Source organism: Chenopodium quinoa, unplaced genomic scaffold (genome assembly GCF_001683475.1).
Source record: "Chenopodium quinoa cultivar QQ74 unplaced genomic scaffold, ASM168347v1, whole genome shotgun sequence".
Classification (NCBI taxonomy): Eukaryota; Viridiplantae; Streptophyta; class Magnoliopsida; order Caryophyllales; family Amaranthaceae; genus Chenopodium; species Chenopodium quinoa.
Window position 1 is genome coordinate 3,244,488 of NW_018743919.1, and position 22,307 is coordinate 3,266,794.

Consider the following 22,307-nt stretch of genomic DNA (forward strand, 5'->3'; position numbering starts at 1 on the left):
TGATAAATATTATCAAGGTGAAAAACTAGGAAATTCCCAATTAAAACATGCCCAAACATTTGGCACTTCAGGTAAGAACAGAAGAATTGAAATCAGCTTCCTTCTTGTGACTATAAAACCAAATTTTAAATAATTGTTACGAAAATAATGATATAAAAAATAATTGTTGCTGCCCAGGATCGAACTGGGGACCTTTATTGTGTAAGACTAATGTGATAACCACTACACCACAGCAACCGATAGTATTTATTAAGCAATTAGTAACAATATAATACGAATTGTTTAATTTGCTTCAAATAAGTAGAAAATTTGCTTCAAATAACATATAGAAAAATCTCAGCATCTGAATTTCAGCATATTCTCATATTGTTATCATATTATTTGTATTAGATATGGAGTAATTCACTAATTTGTAACGCTATGCTTGGTACGTAGAAGTATTATTATTATTATTATTATTTTTTCTTAAATATTATTCCGTAGTTACAAAAATATATTCTCTATACGTTGTATATTTGTTACGGCTATTTCACTAAATATCACCGAGCACGGTAATAATTCACCAAATGCCATCAAGTTTTTCAAAATTCACCAAATGCTACCGAGTTTTAAAAAAATTCACCGAGTGCCATTAATGACTGACGGCCGTTAACTTCATTAGTCATTAGGGTTTAATCATGACACATGTGGACACGTGTCAGTCAGCTATTTGTTTAAAAAAAAGATAAATAAAAATAAAATTAAAAAAAAAAACTCTAAATCCTAACCCAACCCAACCCAACCCAACCCCACCACCGTAACCACCAGCCAAAGCCAACCGGCAACCCAAAGCCAACCGCCGGAACTCCTTGACCTCCTATCGGAACCCCCTAACCTCCCGTCGGAACCTGCCGGAACCCCTTGACCTCCTTCTGGAACCCCTTGACCCCACCAAAACCGCCGACTCCACTTAATCCCCCTTTCCTCCTCCCAAAAAACCTCCCCAGCCACCGCAACCGTCTCACGCAATTCCCAGAACTCCGCCTTCCCGACTCCAGCACCCAAACGATGACCCACAGAACTTCGCCTGCCCGACGACCCCCGCCCTGATCCCCACCCCAACCCCCGCAACCACCTGACGCACCAACACAACGCATCACGGTAGCCACCGAAACCGACCATGGAAACTCTTCACCCTCAAACGACCGAAATCAACCATGGAAATCCAGAATGGTCGATTTCTATGGCCGATTTCGTCGTTTCAAGGGTGGAGGATAGGAAGGGTTGTTTTGCACGGTGGTTGGAAAACGCTTGGTGTTTTTTCGTGAGGGGAAAAAGTGGAAGGCGCTAAGTCGCTGGTTTTAGGGGTGGTGGTTGGGCTGGTTTCGACGGTGAAGGTGGGGCAGGGAGTACCAACTGTAACACCCCCAAATCTCTCTCTACGTAAATTGCAGAAAAATACGTATAAATACCGTAGAGAGAGGCTTGGGCGTACTACCGCCGCGTATAACGCAAGGCTTATACAAAATACTTTTGCAGCGAAAAACTTTATTCTTTATTAAATAACCATAATAAAAATTCGTTCATAATTCGTGACACAAAAATGACTCAAACTTTTCCTAGCTAGGTGAAATTCCCGTGGACTCCCGTATGCATCAATCAATTTCCACTTGAAAAATTCACCTGTTTATCATAAATGATAAACAGGGCAAAGCCAAAACAAAAGCACGTATTAGCAAAGTATACTAAGTAAGTCATGTGTAAGATAAGTAAAACGTAATTTAAATCATTTACGTGTAATTAATAAAAGAAATACCAATGCCGTATGCAAAAAGAACTTTTTTCCAATCCAACTCTTTTAATTCAAGATAAAAACTCAATCGATTCATTTCAAACCAATTCCTCACTAAGTGTGCACACCCCTCAAGTGGTTTACTTTATAATCAAAGGCCAAACTTGAGGAAAGACTAGGTCATGCAAAGTCCATAGTCTTCTCTAAACCATTCCCTAAGTGGGATTCAACATATCGATTGATTTGTTTAAAAACTCGTCTTTAAAAATCCATCACACTTACATAACAACAAACTTGCCAATCATTTCCAATAATTTCCAATCACAATTTAAGGCCCTTTTGATTTAAATCCAAATCATTTAATTCAATCCGACAAAATTTCATAATTTAATACGGAACATAATTTCATAATTTCATACGAAACATAAAACATAATTTCATACGGAATGTAATAAAATATGATTTGATACGGAACATAGTAATTTATAGTTTCATAATAAATCATAGTTTCATACGGAACATAATTTATAGTTTCACAAATATAATTTCATACGGAACAGATTATAATTTCATACGATCATAAAATGTAGTTTCATAATCAACTTTCGAAGGTATCAAACCACATAACGTACCTTGATCAATCAAGAGCGATTCACAACTACTACTCCAAATCACGAACACCCTACACATAATTATAACCTTAATTAATGTAAGGTTATCAAATAAACACAACAATTTAATTAAACTACCCTATATGTGCATGAATTAATTATCATTATATAAAAATAATTTTCTGTTTATAATTTAAAGAATTTTCTGTTTTTATAAAATTAATTTGTATAAGAAATAATATTTAGAAAATGGTTAATAAAATAAGTTTAAGAGAAAAGGAGGGATCGAAGGAAGGTGGTGGAACCAAGGCAAGGGAGGAGCTGCAGCAGGCTGAGGTGGCGGCTGCTGGCGGCAGCAGGTGGTCGCCGGTGGCCGGAAAAATGGAAGGAGGGAGAGGAGGAAAACCGTGAGAAAGAGGGGGAAAGAAGAAGAGATTCTTGATGTTTTTGATGTGATTTTTGGGGTGTATGAAAGGGGTATTTATAGGTGTTTAGGGGATGGGTTTATGGCATTTTAGGGTTTATAATTTATGGAAGTTTTGATCATGAAATTCCATTTGGTAGTTTTTAAGCTTGGAGTGCAAGGATGACATAGAATAAAATATGTTTAGGTTTAAGAATGGAAGTAAAGAAATTTAAAAGATTTTATTTTCGGACCTATCATGTTAGTTTAGGGATTTTATAAAATAATTTATTTGTCAAAAATTAAAGATTTAATAAGTTTATAGGTATTTGGAAGAATAAAATCAATTTTTCTTGCTAGATTATTAGGGTGGCCGAATTTGGACTATACTAAGGTATAAAAATCAGATTTTTATTATATAAAGTTTAAAATATTATTTGATAAATTTTGGAAATCATTTTATTTCATAAAAATAAATAATTTAGCAAATAATTAATAAAAATCAGATTTTTAATATATAAAATCCGAAAATGTGTTTCATTAGTTTAGGAATTGATTTTTATTTTATGAAAATACTTTTACTTAGAGTAAAAATCAGATTTTTAATTGTAAAAATGTGAAAATAATTAGTTTAGCAAGATATTAAGTAAAATTGGATTTTATTGGAAAAATCCGAAAATGTATTTACAAAAATCAGATTTTTATATTCGAAAATGCCTCTAATTTTATTAATTAATATAGTTTTGTTTTATTATTCATTTAATCAAAATACTATTTATAAAATTTTTAGTTTATCCATTTAATTAAAATAAATGATTTAGGCGCCAAAATTCAAATATCATTTTGGCTCCAAAACTGAGATACTCTTAAGTTAGAAAATACGTCGAAAATACGAGACTAAATACTCTTTAATTTAGAAAATACCTTTCAAAAATACGGGGTATTATACCAACGGCTAAGGTTGGGCTGCCGGCAGCGGCAGTGTTGGTGGTGGGGCTGGGTTAGGGTTAGGAATTTTTAAAAAAAATTATTGAAAATTTGTCCTTTTTTAAAGATTTTTTTTTAAATTGAACCAATCATATCACGACATGTGTCATGATTAAACACTAGGTGAATTTTTTAAAAACTCGGTGGCATTTGGTGAATTTTGAAAACCTTGATGACATTTAGTGAATTATTAAAGTGCTCAGTGGCATTTGGTGAAATAGCTGTATTTGTTACTTTGATTCTATGATAGTAGTAGCATAACTTTATCTACTAGCAGTTTATATATCAATGACTATATTTAGACATACCCTAAACAAAACTCAAACCATCCTACATCTGATTGCTTTAGGGCAGGTAGTGTATTTTACACCTCATTGGGTAGTCTTATAATAAGTTTTTTTTATTTTTCAGAACATATTTTATTTCATTAAATAAGTGGAAATAAGGTAAATATGAGTTATATGACCCTACTTCCACACACTTTTATATAGTTATTATATATTACGCCTATTATATGCTTTATGAGCCTTTCTCCAATAATAATCCTTCAGTCCTTCGTATAATTGAAGACACATCACTCAAATAAATGCATGCATCAATAAATGTACAAGTTCCTGTTTGTATGTGCTCCCTTGTCTTCATTCTCGCTTTAAGCTAAAAATTGTAGTATTTGTATTATAATATAACTCACTCATGCATCTTTCTTGAATTGTATAATGTAGCATTAGTATATAAGCTAGAAGCCAAGAACAAAAAGGTTTAAATAAGACAAATTAGCTATAATATTAGTTTATGATAGATTAATTTATTAATTTATATGAACTAAAACTTTACTTAAAAAGTCTTTGAAAACACCAACAATTTCCTTGGAAATTCACTTAATATCAACCTGCTACATCATTAAACTAAAAATGGACCTTGCATGCAGCTTTATTAGTACATTATTACTTTATAATTGTACGTATTATTAATATTAATAATAATATTATATACTTCATGTGCCTTACTTCAATATATTAGTACTAGATTAATAAATATATACTAGTATATTGAAATAATTTAATAAAAATGTGTGCCTTGCTTAGGATTGAAGAGAAAAATGGGAAAGTTATAAAGTTGATCGACTAGCTAGGCAGGTATAGAAATTCAATTCCTTGCCTTAACGTAGAGTTAACCCACTACAAATTATTCTTTGCTGCTTTCAATGCCAAATTGTGTTGTACTATAGTATTACTATATTTGGTGCTTTGCCAAAAGAAGGTGCATAGAATCATCCAATAGGATTTTTTGAATCGCATTTGATAAGAAAGATCGTACCAACGGAGTAATTTGTTCGAGTATTTTTATTATATATATTACTCCGTATCATATTACTTTCGCTGTTTCTGATTTATTAGCTATATATGTTCGATTTTGCAAGTCTAGCTCATTATTGCATAAAAGATTTATTTTGGTTGTAAGAGATAATGGAATAACATGGTTTAATTGATTGTTTTTAGCTAGATTTATATGGTTATTTTTTTAAACCCTCTTTAATGTACGAGTTGTTTTACGTTTTCTCTTTCTATTGTGAACCATGTATGTATGCATGCATTAGCAATCACTCTATGTTAATTAGAAAATTTGTAATCTTTTTGGAATATTAATTACTCCGTAATGAAATGCTTATAAGTGTTTACGTACTCCATTGGTATGAAGTCTTTTAAAAAGGTGTTTGAAAACAATTATGTGTGGATTAGGCCCAAAGCGGACAATATCATATTAAATTACTCATCTAATTAGAATCAAGGTGAGCATGCGGCCCAACAACTTAAGTGAAAAGATTAGGGCCCAACAAGTGGTATCAGAGCTAATGGTTCGGCCAGGACGACAAAAACATGCAACATAGAAACTAGGCCAAATGGGTGGTGCTCAAACATATGCAGATGTAGAGCGGTGTGCTCAGTGACATGAGTACGTACAAATATTTGGCAATGGTGTGTTGGAAGCCCTTGGTACAAGGAATTGATCCTATATTATACAAGTTAAGAGTGGAAGTGTATCGGTTTAGGAAAAGAGAGAATGCCCATAATATTGAATAGGACTACACGCTTAACTTGTTTTCACAAGATAATTAATGTAAATTTCTTTATTTTATTTAATGGATGGCATCTTATAATCATCAACTAATGCACGTTTAGTTTAACACATGATCATGATCAACAATGTCTTCTCAAGCACATTAATCAATTAAATAAATAAAAAATCGTACATACCTTTATATTGTTTTGTTATTGTGTATGAAAACAATCATACTTTGTCCGAAAAGATTATAAAGTTACAAATTAATGAAAGACATGCAAATTCTCCAACTTTCTGAGCAATTGCCAATATAGTTTGCTTTTTAGTGGAAATTGGAATCCCCTTTTCATATTCCATCACATAATTCTCATTATAATCACACAACGTTGGATTTATGGTCAATGCGATCCAAAAAGCAACAAGAAAAGGATTGAATTTGATGGAAGCTCTACACAAGTCATTCAACCCTTTAAACTTTTTTCGGTTTTTCATTACTTGTAAAAAGATTGCCTCTCAGTGCAAAAAGAATGGCTACATATCATTTATACCTTTAGAAGTAATTGTAGCAATAGTATACCTTTTTTTTTTTTTTTTTTTTTTTTTTTTTTTTTTTTTTTTTTTTTTTGGAACCGTGTGAAATATAATGGTTGCACTATATATGACATGTGCAAACTATATTTATTTGATCTACAATAGTATGTCATTTTTAGGATAACTTTTTTAGGGGCAGGGGATGGCGGATTATGTAACTTGTAAGTTTTAATGTTTAGCTAATTTTACTATATTTGTCTTATTGCTCTTGCCGACAAGACTTTTAATAAGGTGAAATTGTTTGAAGGTCAAAATCAAGGTCAATATAATCCATATAGAGAAAATATACGATGTGCATGTATTCAATCTTCTCTTATATATATATACACGAGTATTTAGGATATGTTTTAGTAAAATAATACAAAGTATTTTTTTGCATACCATGTAAATTTCTTTATTTATAAATTATAATTATGACTCGATTATGTAATAACATTATAAAAATATCAATGAAAATTGATCAGTTTGATTAAAGAGTACCTCATTATCTTATTACACGTACACATTTGCAAATTACGTAAAATTTTGTAGTAAACCAGACTAAATTTCTTAAAGGTCAATTAAAGAAAGAAATTCCTACTACTACTATTAAATTGATTATTAGTATTAATACATTGCTTCTACTCAAATCCTGACTTTTTTTTTTTTGAAGGACTACTCAAATACTGACTTTGTATTAACATTGATTTGGAAAATTAATGCCTAAATAAGTAATGTATTTAACATACTTTTAGTATACATAGGTCATTTGTAACAACATTAAGCAATATCTTACTAGCTTAGTAATGAAAATTGAAATAAATCTTCCTAATTCTAGGTTCCTAGTTAGGTAGCTGTATTCATAGCTTGCTATATTAGTACTCGTATTAATTCATAATTATATTGGACCATGCAATTTGATGAAACTTCGGAGTAATTAAACACATACTGACAATAATAGACCTACTAATTATTTTAAAATTATAATTAAAGAATAGTATGGGATCTAGAAAGTTGAGGCAGGTGATCTACCAGATTCTAATTTAATCATATACTGTCGTACAATTATAAAATACGGAGTATTTGATTGTAATCGACGCCAAATTAAAGCTGAGATCAGATTTCAGTAATGTTAATCTAATTATGGATCACATTCTTCTATTTAATCTCAGCTCTTTTATATAGTATGAGCTGAGAGTTGCAGGAAGAAATTTAGATGTTTGTGTAAATCTAATACGGATTAAGGAGTATTGCACTTCGTATTATTTAATGTATGTATCGACTGTATATACATAATATTGTTAAACGCAAAGTATAATTATTGACCATTAAATCGTAAATGTATCACAAGATTCACAATTTATTAATCACATACATTACCAAATATAGAATAGATTTTGTAATGTGATAATAAACTACTACTACTACTAGATTAACCTAGTTTTCAATTTATCTCTTGATTTAATATTATATGTGTCTCTATTTTCTTTCTCTTTATCTCTCTCATCTTTAAAAATTATCTAACATTTTATGATTTAAAAGTAATGCATCTAAAAAAATGGAGCAAAGTATATTTTTATTTTAACCAAGACGGCCTTAAGTATAATTTAATCACTTTTTTTCCTTTTTAATGTTGAAAGATATAAAAGAATAATAGGAATGCCACCCAAATAATGATTCATGATCCACCAAAAAAAAAAAAAAAAAAAAAAAGGTGAAGTGGGGTTTTAATAGATCACGAGCAAAAGACAGCAAATATCATTGAAAATTTCATGAAAAAAGTTACACATAGTTGCCAATAATTCTAATATTGGACGTTATTGTCGTTTTCGGTCCATTTCTTGTAATAAATTTATTTTCCTAATTTCCAAATTATGCATATATAGACATATAGTGCTAAGAAAATCTCTTGTTTTTTCTTTTTTATATACCAAAGTTTGTTCTAGGAATAACAGTACTTTTAAAATTATTCAAAGTGGTCCATTAAATCTAATGGAATGAGAAACTTTAAAATTACCACATATTTAAGGTGTCTTTTACCTAAAGTGCTAATGGAGTATATTCTTTTTAATTGTTTCCAAGAAAATTTGTTTTTTCACTCCCATGCTTTTTAATTGGTGGGTACCATGTACCAATGCATGTTTGAACGTTAACATAATTATCACTTTGCCCTCAATAGGGCAAATAGTAGTGAGTTAAGGAGATTTACCCTACCAAACGAAAAAGTTTATAAGGAAATGTTGGGTTGGTCGATATGAAATTTTATAACTCTGTAATAAAAAGAAAATGTGTATTTATAAATTACTCGAAGGGTGTATTTTTTTATTTCTTATTGTTTGTTCTTATTCTTCTGTATTTAAAACATTTCTAATGAAAAGTGTTAGAACATGCTTTAATTTATAGTAGAAGCTAAGGTTTTATACAACAATCATATAAGTCAGGTGAAACCTAAGTTCATTCGTATTTTAAGGAAATATAAATGTGGTATCATCATTTTAGACGTTGTACTCAAAATATATATAATAGTAATATGATAACTAATTTTTATATGATTATGAATTATGATCAAACGTTAATTCGCCTAAAATGTCATCAAGTAGAACTAATAAAGTAGTTAACTCATGTCGTCCATTGGTTAGTGGAGCATACATTTTCAATGTGGCTCCTACTCTATGAGAGTCTTTAGTTGATCATGATTGAGTTGGATGTAATGACCTTTTCTCATGTTGGAATTAGGAAAGTCAATAAGAAGACACATACAAATATACAATGGCTCATCTCAATCAAATTAAATACTCTACAAATAAAATGAGTGTGTCCATCGCTAAGAATTATTACTCGTACTTCCGCTATGTTTTACTTTGATTGTTTATGCTATTTATAAAATTCACTTTATTATAATTTTACTAATATGTAAAAAAGCTAAGATATCAGATAATATGTAATTGAATTCATCTATTTTATATGTTTTTCAAAATAATTTTTTTGATTAATGATTCATACCTAAAAACCAACATGCATCGATCTTACAGTAAAATAACTAAAAAAGCAAAAGGGAGTATAAAAAAAATTTGATTGTCTTATAAAATCACTAATTGTTACCACTAGATTCTTTCAATTTTCAACTATTATTTGTTAAATTGAAGGATCAGTAATTTAGAAAAATATGTAGAAAATATATGTAAATGATAGATGATGATTTCCAATACATAGATAAGTCGAAAGGAATGAGGGCCCTAACTTATTTATTCCCTCAAAAGCTTTGTCCCAATGTTGTGACACCATCTCCACATGAAGTTTATTGACACTTCGCATCGTTTGAGCCTACCAAGTTTTCACCGACAATCTATATATTCATGCTCCATTGCACACATATTTCGCTTTGGCTTGACAAATTAGGAACAATGACCTAAAACTCGTATTTGTCTATTTAAAGAAAGAGGGAATGCTCTTAATATTAGTTTGTTTTTTTAATCTAGGATATTGACTTTTGGTACTGAGTTTGTCAATGTTAGGGATTATATTTAGGGATCCATATATGTAAGAAATCCAAAGTTAAAGTATAATGAGTTAATGACCTAAACTATACTCATATTTGTCTGATTAAAGAAAGAGGGAATGCTCTTAATCTTAGTTTTTATTTTTATTATTATTATTAATTTTTTTTTTTTATCTAGGATATGCACAACGTTAGGGACTAAGGGTTGTATATATAAGAGGTCCGAAGTAAAAGTATAAGTTAAACTAAATATTAGGTAAATTGATATGATTTCACCTTAGATTTTTTAAAATAATATGAAGTACTAATTTAACAAATGTGTTATCAACTTATCAATAATCAATAATAACTATATACTAAAGGCGAATAAAAAATGACACGTGTCAAAATTTGGCTAAATAATTTCCCGCCAAATTTTTTATTTACTTTTTTGCCAAATTATCATAGGAAATTTTTAATTTACTATAATATTTTCTATCCCACTTTACCAATCAATTAACTATTACTAAAACAAGACATTGTTGAGGTCATCACTATCCACATGTCACTCTCACAAAAAAAAAAAAAAAAATACCGCCTAAATGCAAGGATGATGTCATTTTTGTGTGTGTGTGTGTGGCGCGCGCGCGCACGCGTGTGTGGAGCTAGTGAGCTACCGTATTTAATAATTTTGGAATTTGAATATTAGAATCTTCTACATTACAATTTCAGCTTATCAATTTATCCTAAAAACATAAAACAATTATAAATAGCACACTAATAAATGGACTCCTACGTTCGAATATGTATTAGGCGATGTTGAACAGGTATTATATCATAATTTTGATGAAAATCTAAAATTTTAAATTACAAATATTTTTGTACAAGGTGCATAACTCTTATTTATTTTGATACATATTTTTTTTTAAATGTACAAATTATAAAAATAGAATATATGTAAACGTGCATCGCCGGGTTCTAACCTAGTGTGTGTGTGTGTATATATATATATATTTACATTCAAGTTAATTACTATTCCATATATTTTATATAACGTAATTTTTCTCTCCCAAATTCAATAAAACATTTTTGCAACAACTTATAAAAAATTTAAGCAAAAAATTATTATTACAATGAAGTTTTTGTTTGTTATTTATTTATTTATTTTATTTTATTTTATTTTATTTTATTTTTGACAAGAGCAAAGGGAAGAAAAATTACACTAGATTCATAACATTAACCCGACATTGTCTAGTAATGTCATTTGCCCTTTGAACCTGATCTCTCTGCACTTTTAGGATTGTGCATCTTTGGAACAAAGCACCTACCTCTTTTAAACCCTTGAGGCACCAAGTGATCGAGACCTCTTTGCAACTATTACCCTGTAAATTATTCAATAGGGATAAAGAGTCAGTTAAAACCAGGATCTCATTCCTCTCCGTAGAGCGAGCCCATCTCAGAGCTTCCAAGCAAGCCCAAGCTTCACACTGTAAAGCAGAAGCTGCCACTCCGTACTTACCTCCCTCACCCGTCTCTCCACCACTACCATTGTCTTTAATAGCCCAACCTATTCCTACTCTCGTGGTTGTCTTGTCCCAGGAACCATCGACTTCTACTCTGAAGTCATCAAACCCTGTCCTCTCTTTCCCCAACTGGACACAGATAAACCCTGGGGGTAGGGTAGGATCATCCCTACCAATCGCCTCTTCCTCCGATAATATACCAGCTCGATATATGAAATGTTCATGGTCCTGAATTGCAGCATCTATAAAATCTCTAACCTGGCTACTCGTCCCAACCGCGTTTCTGAAACATCTGGCATTCCTAGCCTTCCACAAGCCCCAAAGAGTTGCAATAAACCTCATCCAACGACCTCCTTGTTTCCCATCCTCGCTATAATAAAGCAGGATATAGTGATGGATCCATTCCTTTAGAGAAATAGACCCCAGTGAGTCAGGGAAAACGTCTAGGGGACTCATCTCCCAGACTTCCTTTGCCTGAGTACAATACCTGAAAAGATGTTGACTATTTTCCTCGCCCTCTCTACAGCGATCGCAATCTGTTTCGATACGCATGCCTCTTTTTGCCAAGTTTTCCTTCACGGCAATGCCATCGTGACTCAACTTCCAAAGAAACAACTTCCATTTCGGTTGTATATTCATTCTCCAAATTAGCTTAATAAATTCCTGCTCCCTTTCCACGCAATTGGTGGTGTTTGACCCCAATTCCTTAGAAAGATAGAAGTATCCTGTTTTAACCGTATACTTGCCCGATGGGTGGTATTTCCAATAGAGAAAGTCGTCCTCATTGTCTAGCGGGAGCTCCATCAATAGAATTTTCTTCGCCCAGTCCCAATCAAAACATTCTCTGACCTTCCCTGCCTTCCAAGCTCTCGTATCCCTATCTATAAAGTCACTAACCTTCCACGTCGAAGCCACCCCTAGAGATTGGCTTGATTTAACTAAAGGGATATCCCCTTTCACCTATGGCATGCTAATTGCCTTAATCTGGTCCCCGTTCCCTACTTTCCAAGCAAATCCCCTCTTGAAAGTGTGAGAAACTTTTTGAATACTCGTTCTTCCTAGAGACGGGTTACCTTTTCTGATGTATGGTCTAGCCATGTTGCGCAACCCACACTGTTGCAAACCTTTATGAGTTCTAGAAAGAAGCAACTGTGGATTAAGATGAATCCTGGTAGCCTGTTTGAAGAGAAGAGCATCATTAAGCTTAGACGAGCCTCTAATTCCCAATCCACCCATTCCTTTGGGCAGCTGAGTAATCTTCCTGTTTACCCAATGCAACCCCCTGTTCCCCTTGCTGGACCACAAAAACCGAGAGATCAAAGAATCGATCTTGTTAGCAATGCTCTGAGGTATTTTCAAGCACTTCATGACATGGGCCGACGTGCTGATCAGCACCGTGTTAATAAGGATAAGTTTTGCTACTTGAGAAATATTCAAGTGGGCCCATGACATAATTTTACTTGACACCTTGTCAACTAAAAATTGGAAGTGTGAACCTTTTTTCCCATGTAGATCGATTGGTGCTCCTAAATGTATCCCCATATTTCCCATTTCCGGCATAGACAGACACTGTTTCACTATTGCCTTCCTTTCCTCATCTACCCCTGGAGCAAACTTAATGGTAGACTTCTGTAGATTCAATTGTTGCCCCGAAGCCTCGCTAAACCTTTGAAGAATGTCTGATATACATTTGCAAGACTCTTCATTAGCCTTGAAGAAGAGCATAGCATCATCTGCAAAGAAAAGATGGGAGATTGCCGACGATCTCCGTGATACCTTAAGCCCTTGGAATTGGTGAATATCTTCAGCAATGGCCAACATTCTAGACAGAATATCCATGCAGAAGATGAAAAAGTACGGGGATAGAGGATCCCCCTGTCTCAAACCACACTTTGGAGCAAAGTGCCCTGAAGTATTCCTGTTAATAATCGTTTTATAACTCACCGTCGTCACACATTGTGAAATCATCCTAATCCAGTGAGAAGGGAAACCATAGGCCTGTAAAACCTTCAGAAGAAACAACCAATCCACTCTATCATAAGCCTTAGACATGTCAATCTTTAAAGCTGTAAAATTCGAACCTTTCCTTGAGTTGATGAGATGCATAAGTTCATGACTCAGGAGAATGTTATCCTCCATGTATCTCCCTGGGATAAAAGCATGCTGGTTCTCCGAAATTATGCCCGAGAGGATTGGTTTCAATCTGTTAACTAAGCACTTAGAGAATAAGTTTATTTTTTATTTTTATTTACAGAATATTGACCTTTACTTTTTATAAAGAGAATATTTTTATTAGAAAATTGTTCAAATACAAATTTGGTAAATCAATGCTTTGCACAGGACCATAAGCAGTGTTCCTACTGAAGTAGAGTATAGTGTAATTGAATAAAAAAAATTTCCTAACCTACATAAACAAATGGAAATACACTATTGGATTCAATTTACCTACAATCTTCATTTTATGTTGCATTGAAACATAGGTAATCATCTACACATGAAAGTAATTATTCAAAAATATTTAATCATTTTCATATTTTAAATAATAATTTGATTTAGGTATAAATATTCGCATTGTTACCACAACATTATTGTTATTCTCAATGCTAGAATCATTGACAACTTTTTTCGCTTTTTTAGTACTTGTATATATGTAACATTAAATTTCGACCATTATATATTTGTCATTAGTGGCTCTCATCTCATAAGAGTTATAACCATCACAAACTCTACAAAAATAACTATAGATGGTTCTACTCCTAGGGATATGATTAATATAGTCTTTTCCCCAATTAAATAACAGATTAATTATTAAAAAAATTATCATTAAATTATCTTATCGCACAGTATAAGATTTTTTTTACACAATACTACATAAACTTAATAGGAGTACTATTGATTATTGTAATGGAAATCAATAGTCAAAATTTCAACAATGAGTAATTATAATTATAATTATAATTAATTAAGTTAAAACAAGAAATCAAATAATTTGACCTCATTTCACCCTAGTCAAGAACTACCCTACATAACATAACAACCCCATTTCCCAACTCCCACTTATTCCTCCTGATTTTGATGCCGACAAAATGCCAAGTCATCAAAATCCTCAAAAATCCTAAAAAACCCAACTTAGTACTAATACTAAAACAATTAACTTAATTAATTATCTTCAAAAAACAAAAAAAAAATCAATTTAATTACAATAATAAAATAATAATAAATCTCCAACTGATCAATCACTCACACTCTTCAATTCCCTCCTTCAATTCAATCCATATTCATTTACTCCCCCCTAACCAAAGCTTCGAATCTCTCTCCTCCTTTAATGGCGATCAAACTCACCCGCCTTCACTTTCTCTCTCTACCCTTTTCTTCTTTCTCTCTCCTCCTTCTTCATCTTTCAACATCTTCTTCTTTTTCTACAATGTAATGTAACCATCACTCTGCATTTATTCCTCCTCTGAAATTTTAATTTGTTGCTCAATTTAATAAAAATGGAGAAAATTTATATCTTTTCTTCTTTCTATATCTTTATTTTGTTCTCTGTTTCATTGGGTTTTGTCCAAGCCAATACTGATGCCAATGACGGTAAGAATTTCATCCTTTTAGCTGTTTTTTCTGCTTTAATTTGGATAATTTATGGATTTCTTGGTTTATTGCATCTGGGTATGTTAAAGATTTAGTCTTTTTAGCAATTTTAGTAATGAACGAAAAAAAAAAACAATCTGGGTAATTAGCAGATCATCAGGAAAAATGAAAACTTTTTTCGGGGATTATTAGTACTTTGATTTTCATAAAGTGGGACCAGATTATTTGTTTTGTGTTGGAGTTACTTTGAGTTTCTGAAACTTGTTACTAATGTGGCCAAAAATTAACCTTTGATAAGGTTATAAAAGAAGAGAGAATATTGAGAAGGGGGGACCTTTTTTTTTGGGTAGTATAGGTTAATTTTATTTTGGATTATTAAGTAGTTTATTGCTGGGACCTTTTTAAGGAAAAATGTTGCATGTTGTTCAATTTAATTTTACTGTGCTTAATTATTTTGCTGTTAGCTTGTTATTACTGTATATTATACAATTTGATTGAATGTTATGAGTTTTTGTATTGTTTCTTGACTAGTTTTGAGTTGTAAGGGGTTATGATTGTGCACTATTGGATTTCACTAGACCTTTGGTCATGATGGGAGCTATATTGGTGTTGGATTTTTGTGTGTTTTTAGAGACGTGTTATAATAGTCAAGTGTTTAGGGTTTGGTAATTTGGTTGTGTCCATCTTAACCTCCTTATACCTTGCCGGTTTGTCGTTGTCGTCTTCATGAAGATTATTGAAGGGGAGAAAGGAAATCAAATTCTTTTCTTCCCTTAATTATTATACTTTTTAGGAGCTAAAGGCACTTTTTTTTATTTTATTTTGTTTTATTTTTAATGTAAGCAATTCAAGTTTTGTATGGGTTTTACTTTTGATGTGGGCTTTGTGATTTCAGCACAAGCACTTCAAGTTTTGTATGGTGCATTGAATAGTCCCTCTCAGTTGACGGGATGGAAAACGGGTGGCGGTGACCCATGTGGAGAGTCTTGGAAAGGTGTTAAGTGTGATGGTTCGGCTGTTGTTTCCTTGTATGGTTCTACAATTCTACTCATGGTGTGCTTTTTGAGTTGTGCATTGTTTTACGTTTATATTCTTGTGCATTTATGTAACTTATTGAGCCAATGTCACAATGTTGGATTGACAGGGATATTTCCGGGTTAGGAGTAGGCGGTACAATGGGATATTTGCTCTCAAACCTTGCCTCATTGAAGACACTGTGAGAAAGCTTTTTGAAGGATTCTTTACTCTTATTTGTTATTGCTGAACAGTTATTGATAGTTTAATCCTGTTGACAGGGATATGAGTAATAATAATATTCACGATCCTATCCCATTTTCAATGCCGCCGAATCTAACATCTTTGTAAGATTTTAGTTGTGTATGTGTATATGACACTCTTCTCTGGTTGGGGAAAAGATTACTTGAATTATCATCAGTTATGTTCTTTGTTTGTGCAGAAATCTAGCACACAATAATCTGAGTGGAAGTCTTCCATACTCCATTGTGAACATGGTTTCACTATCTTATTTGTAAGCAACTCTTCTCTTGCTTTTGGTAATGTGTTCGGTCATATTGTGGTTCTCTTACAAGTCTGGTACCTGTTATTCAACTCTACCATTGCAGGAATGTAAGCCGTAATTCGCTCTCCCAGCCAATTGCAGATGTGTTTGCTAATCATACAGCCCTTGCAACCTTGTAAGACTACTAAAGTCACACACTTATTGTTAATATTCTTTGATACTATTTCATTTTCAAAAATTTATCCGTTAGTCAAGTTGCTTTTTAAGCATTGCAATATGTTTTCTGTTCAGAAAGAATTACCTGTTAATTTGCAATGTCATGCAGAGATCTATCATACAATAATTTCACTGGAGATATTCCAGCTTCTTTTAGTGCCTTGTCTAATCTTTCAACACTGTGAGTTCTTGCTGAAGCCAGTTATTTTAGCCATTCCGTTTATTAATTCATTTGTTGATCAGACATCTCACAGTACCCTGTTAACTTTTGCAGCGAGGTTCAAAACAATCAGTTAACCGGTTCTCTTGATATTCTTGTTCCACTGCCTTTGGATAATCTGTAAGTTTTTCCCTCAAATTTTCTTTTCAGATGCATACGGTTATGATTATTTTACAGAGAAAGTTAAACTTTTTTTAATTGATAATGGCGTTGAATAGAAATGTTGCAAACAACCACTTCACTGGTTGGGTACCACAAGAGCTCAAGTCATTACCCAACTTTATGTAAGTTGTAGTTCTCATTTTGTTTTTGTAACTTTTTCTGTGGATTATCATTCTAAACTTGGTTGTCTTTATACAGTTATAATGGTAACTCATTTGATAATGGCCCAGCTCCTCCACCGCCACCATACACTCCACCTCCTCCTGGAACACCTTCTAAGCGAAGGCACAGAAGTTCAGGAGGTACTTCTCAATCGCCTGAGAATCCTGATAGTCGGGCGTCCCATGGAAAGAAAAAATCTTCGCATGTTGGAACTGTCATCGGGGTAGTATTAGGTGTTGTTTTCTTGCTATTGTTCGGCATCCTGCTTGCTCTTCTCTTCTGCAAGCGAAAAAGGAGAAAGAAAGATGATGGTGGTCGAATGTCTGTACAAGGTGCCTCTAATGGCAGTGAAAAAGGTAGAAAACCTTCTTACACAATGTCTGTTAACCTTAATAAATCTTTTGAATCACAAATCTGAAAACATAGATATTTTGGTTAATGAGTCCATATCAATCACAGGCTCATCCTTTTTCTTGGCTACAAGTTTATTCAGCATTCATTAATCATTAGTGATTTCTCATGGATTAATCTGCAACTTTGCATGCTATCTTAAAAATTAGTATCTAGACAATATAGTGGTTGTTCGCTACACGTGCCAATAGTTTAAGTTCTGCACCTTGTCCAATCTCCAAATCAAATAGCTTCTAGGAATTCACAATTGATATATACAGGGTTAAGTGTTGAAATTAAAATTTTTAGGAAAGTATTTTACTAATAGTTCTTTTTTTGAGGAGGAAAAGGGAAGATGGGGTTGATATATGTGGAGAAATTTCAGTGTAAACATTCTCATTATCTCAAGGCCATTATAGTGTCTCTCACCTTGTGTAAGTTAAGGGTCAGTGAGATGTATGCAGCCTTGCCCCTGCAATTATAGAGGTTGTTTCTGATAGCCTCTTGATCTACTCCAAGGTGCAGGCAGTATAATTAATCCTTTATGAAAATTGATTGATAAAAACAAAAATGAGATTCATAGTGTTTTGGGATAGAGAAGGCACTCACCAACAATGTCTGGGCGTGCCCAGACATTGTAAAGCTGGGAGAGCGTCAAATTTTCACTTGCTCCACGGCCTCCACCTCTGTGAAACTGAGGGAGTTTTTTACTCCAATGTTTTAACCACTCCTTTAAAACTTTCTTGAATTTTATTCTTGGTTCTCTTTTAAAACTCTCTTAATTTTTCTTGAATGCTCTTTCATTTGCTCACTTTACTCACCTTTTTTTCAAACTCTTTCAAATGATTATTTTGTTATGCCCTTTTCTTTATATCATATGATTCCTTATGATGATTCATGTTAGCCGACCCCAAATCATTTTGGGACTAAGGCTTTGTTGTTGTTGTTGGTGAAAAAGTCTGAAACACATGTGCTCAACAGCAAACTCTTTCTTTTGATAGTCTTTTTCCATGCTGAACAGACTTGCCATTGCTTCTGCTATTAATTCTATTTCTAGCTTAGCTCATGAAGTACTATCGGATCAACCATTGATATTTAGAATTTCGATATACTAATATCCATAATTTGAAATTTAAAGTTCTTTGGTCAATATCATGTAGTGCTTGAATTCTCCTTTATTTGTTGTAATTGTGCTTTTGACTTGAATTTCCAGTTAATACAGAGATGCAAGAACAGAGGGTCACAAGCACGGCTGCAGTTGTTGATCTGAAGCCCCCGCCAACCGAAAATTCGGTGGTTGAGAAAATGCATGGGAAAAATGGGTCTTTGAGACGAGCAAAGTCTGCTATTACTGCTACTTCATATACAGTTGCTTCTCTTCAACTTGCAACTAACAGCTTTAGTCAAGAAAATATTATTGGTGAAGGCTCACTCGGTCGAGTTTATAGAGCAGAGTTTTCTAATGGCAAGGTATGTTTTAGAACATCGTGTTTTGATTTTGAAGGAGTAATTGATAAGAAACCAATTCAGCTAGTCAAGCAATATTAGCCTATGTTTAGCTACTGCCTTTTTAAAATTGTGGTGGCTGAAATCCTCGTTATGGTTATGGTTAAGTAAACTCTGTGCCATGTCCACCCTAGGCTATCTCAGTCTGTCATTTGCCCTTCCAATAAGCATGTACCATTGCTCACATATCCCCATAAGTGCTCTCGGAAGTTATTGCTTTAAGCATCAAAATTCTAATCGCTAGATTTTCTGCCTAAGTAGAAGCTTCATATGCAGTGACATCTTCATTTCAGCTCTTCCATCTCATATTGCTGCTTCCGTATTAGTTTCCAGATTAATTGTTTTACACAAAACTATTCACCAATGAGCATGGAGACTATGGACCTGGCTTGTAATTTATGTGCCCGTATTCCTTCTATTTACTTTTAAGTTGTGTGCTGGTTCAGGTCTTGGCTGTTAAGAAGATTGATAATTCAGCATTATCCTTGCAAGAGGAGGATAATTTTCTTGAAGCTGTGTCAAATATGTCACGCATCAGACATCCGAACATTGTCTCACTTGTAGGATACTGCACAGAACATGGGCAGCGTCTTTTAGTGAATGAATACATTGGAAGCGGGAGTCTGCATGATATGCTACACTTCTCTGATGATGGAAGCAAGAGATTGACATGGAATGCACGAGTCCGAGTTTCACTTGGAACAGCCAGAGCTCTAGAGTAAGCTATATTGCATTAACTTTGACGAACTCAACTTTGTTCCTATTTGTTAATTATATATTTTGTACTGAAGACCTTGATCTTCTGTAGGTACCTGCATGAAGTCTGTTTGCCATCTGTTGTACATCGAAATTTCAAGTCAGCAAATATTCTTCTTGATGAAGAGTTCAACCCTCATTTGTCAGATTGTGGACTGGCTGCTTTGAATCCAAACACAGAGAGACAGGTACAGATTTAAGACTAAAAAAGCTCTGTTGTCTCAATAGTAACTATGATGGGCATAACCTTTCCTTTTGACTTTTTAAATGGTGTGGAAAATTTCTGTGGTGTGATAAAATAATAAGCAATTACGTAGTATTCTCATGGTTTAGTCATCATCGGTCTCAAATATTTCAGTGAATGTTGTCATGTTGTTGCATTCAAGTATCATATTTGAGCAAAATTGATTCCCACTGATGGATGTTAGTACACACTTTTTGGATCCATTTTTGCCAATCATGTATTCAGTTCTTAAACTTTTGAATATAAAGCATGGATATGAACCCCTATGTCAAAGATTTATCATTCTTTCGAAATTCAGTGTTGATTTTCTAATTTTTTTACTTGAAACATGACATTTTAGATCAGTGAATGTTTAGATTAAAAGAAAATTTGGTATATAGTACTAAGGAATCTAATATATTTGCTGGCACATCCCCAAAACAGGTGTCAACCCAAATGGTAGGTTCGTTTGGTTACAGTGCTCCAGAGTTTGCTTTATCTGGAATATACACGACAAAAAGTGATGTATATAGCTTTGGGGTGGTGATGTTGGAGCTTCTGACAGGGCGTAAGCCTTTAGATAGGTGCAATCTTCCTCTGCTAAATTTTCTTGTTGCTTAGTTCATTTATGTTTGCTTCTCTTTTTTCTTAAGAATATCCTGTCCTTTTCAGTTCTAGACCAAGATCCGAACAATCACTTGTAAGATGGGCTACACCACAACTGCATGATATAGATGCTCTAGCCAAAATGGTTGATACCACTCTTAATGGCATGTATCCTGCAAAATCTTTGTCTCGGTTTGCTGACATCATTGCTCTCTGTGTTCAGGTAAGGTCTTTTGACTTTCTTTGCTGATTATAGATGGTGTACGACCATTATAAGTAGCCAAAGCATAAAATTGCAAATATATACTAGTGTCTTAAACCATTTAATAGGATTTTTTTTTTACTCTTTTGGAAATAGGGCTATTGCAGCGTCTTACTCCGTAATTTGTCTATGAAGTATATCTTAGTCCCTTAATGAGCTGAAATTTTGGGTGTGTTTACCTTCACCTTGAGCCAAACTTGGTAGGATTCTGCTCCTATTCAGACACTGAACATGACTGTTATCATCTGATGTGACATGTTATTTTTATTTGTTGACGATATCTGTTGTGTGTTGTATGTTACACTAAGTGTTAATTGTTCGTGCGCTACATCCTACAATAGTCTTTCTAGTTATTGTACAAAATAGTTGTGACATGGTCATGACCATTCTTCTATTATGCTAATCTTATACAATTAAGCTTACATCAAAACCATCTGTTTCTCTTTATAGCCTGAGCCAGAGTTTCGACCACCAATGTCAGAAGTAGTACAAGCATTAGTCCGATTAGTGCAGAGGGCAGGTGTTGCAAAAAGGCGATCCAGTGATGAATCAGGTTTTGGGTTCAGGACACCAGATCATGAGGCAATCGACATGTCATTTTAAAAAGTCCGGAAAATGAGATTAATCGGCGCCAATTTTGTTTTGAAGTCCTAACCGAGTTGTATTACCCCTTCTACCTCTGTTGCTCGAAGCCTTGCGGGAAGACATGGAGAGTGCAAGAGTTGATCATAATCGGAGTCTATAGAATCTGTAATTAGTCTCTAAGCATGTAACAGAACTTGTCCTGGGTACATATATTATTTCACTGGCAATGTAATCAATTTTTTTCATCCAATAGAAACTGAGTGTAAAGTCAGAACGATCTCCCGTCTACTGTTTTGGAAACACTTCACCTGTTTCCAAGGATCTATACACCTTATTACTCTGAGCTGCAAATATGAGCTGCATTTCTGATACCTATGTTGCTGATTTCCTGGTGTACTCCCATCTCGAAGATATTGTCTCAAATATTTTATACCAAGTATATTCTAAGTCAACTATCCACTTTATTCCTTAGTCTCAACTTCTTGAAACAATCCTAACTTTCAACTACGAGTAGATCAGCACAAAAATGTCTAGGAAAATAACCTATCTTTGCTTTCGGCCGACAATGTTTAGCCACCTCACATCACATAAAAAGTTACCCCTTTACGAAGTTTTATATTGAAGTGATTCTCATAACTCGATAGTGAAAATGATAATTTATGATGTGATATAACTATAACCTACTTTGATGTCCTTTTCCCAAGTCAT

At 33.4% G+C, this 22,307-nt stretch overlaps 2 protein-coding genes and 1 non-coding gene across 4 annotated transcripts; 1 reads left to right on the forward strand and 2 right to left on the reverse strand.

Annotated features, from left to right (window-relative positions):
* Nucleotides 1-164: 164 nt before the first annotated feature.
* On the reverse strand, nucleotides 165-237 carry TRNAV-UAC. Its single transcript has one exon. It is a non-coding gene; the product is annotated as a tRNA-Val (tRNA).
* A 10,861-nt stretch (nucleotides 238-11,098) lies between these two features.
* On the reverse strand, nucleotides 11,099-12,208 carry LOC110687526. Its single transcript, XM_021864185.1, has one exon. It carries the CDS (start codon nucleotides 12,206-12,208, stop codon nucleotides 11,099-11,101), a length of 1,110 nt encoding a protein of 369 aa, XP_021719877.1.
* Nucleotides 12,209-14,359: 2,151 nt separating this feature from the next.
* LOC110687406 (protein STRUBBELIG-RECEPTOR FAMILY 8-like) lies at nucleotides 14,360-21,970 on the forward strand. Of its 2 annotated transcripts, XM_021864053.1 has the most exons (16): nucleotides 14,360-14,992; nucleotides 15,888-16,020; nucleotides 16,137-16,208; nucleotides 16,288-16,353; nucleotides 16,449-16,520; nucleotides 16,615-16,686; nucleotides 16,837-16,908; nucleotides 17,002-17,067; nucleotides 17,166-17,231; nucleotides 17,308-17,627; nucleotides 18,875-19,131; nucleotides 19,614-19,885; nucleotides 19,976-20,111; nucleotides 20,591-20,730; nucleotides 20,819-20,975; nucleotides 21,465-21,970. In XM_021864053.1, the coding sequence occupies exons 1-16, from the start codon at nucleotides 14,899-14,901 to the stop codon at nucleotides 21,615-21,617; spliced, it is 2,148 nt and encodes a 715-aa protein (XP_021719745.1). In that variant the 5' UTR covers nucleotides 14,360-14,898; the 3' UTR covers nucleotides 21,618-21,970. The 2 variants fall into 2 exon arrangements, with proteins under 2 accessions (XP_021719745.1, XP_021719746.1); XM_021864054.1 differs by lacking the exon at nucleotides 14,360-14,992 and having other exon boundaries at nucleotides 15,953-16,045.
* The last annotated feature ends 337 nt before the right edge of the window (nucleotides 21,971-22,307 follow it).

Coding starts and splice junctions, on each gene's coding strand:
- LOC110687406 (XM_021864053.1), top strand. CDS start 14,899: ATGGAGAAAATTTATATCTTTTCTTCTTTCTATATCTTTATTTTGTTC. Junction 16,354..16,448: donor CCGCCGAATCTAACATCTTT/GTAAGATTTTAG, acceptor TTGTTTGTGCAG/AAATCTAGCACACAATAATC. Junction 17,232..17,307: donor AAGTCATTACCCAACTTTAT/GTAAGTTGTAGT, acceptor GTCTTTATACAG/TTATAATGGTAACTCATTTG.
- LOC110687526 (XM_021864185.1), bottom strand. CDS start 12,208: ATGGAGCTCCCGCTAGACAATGAGGACGACTTTCTCTATTGGAAATAC.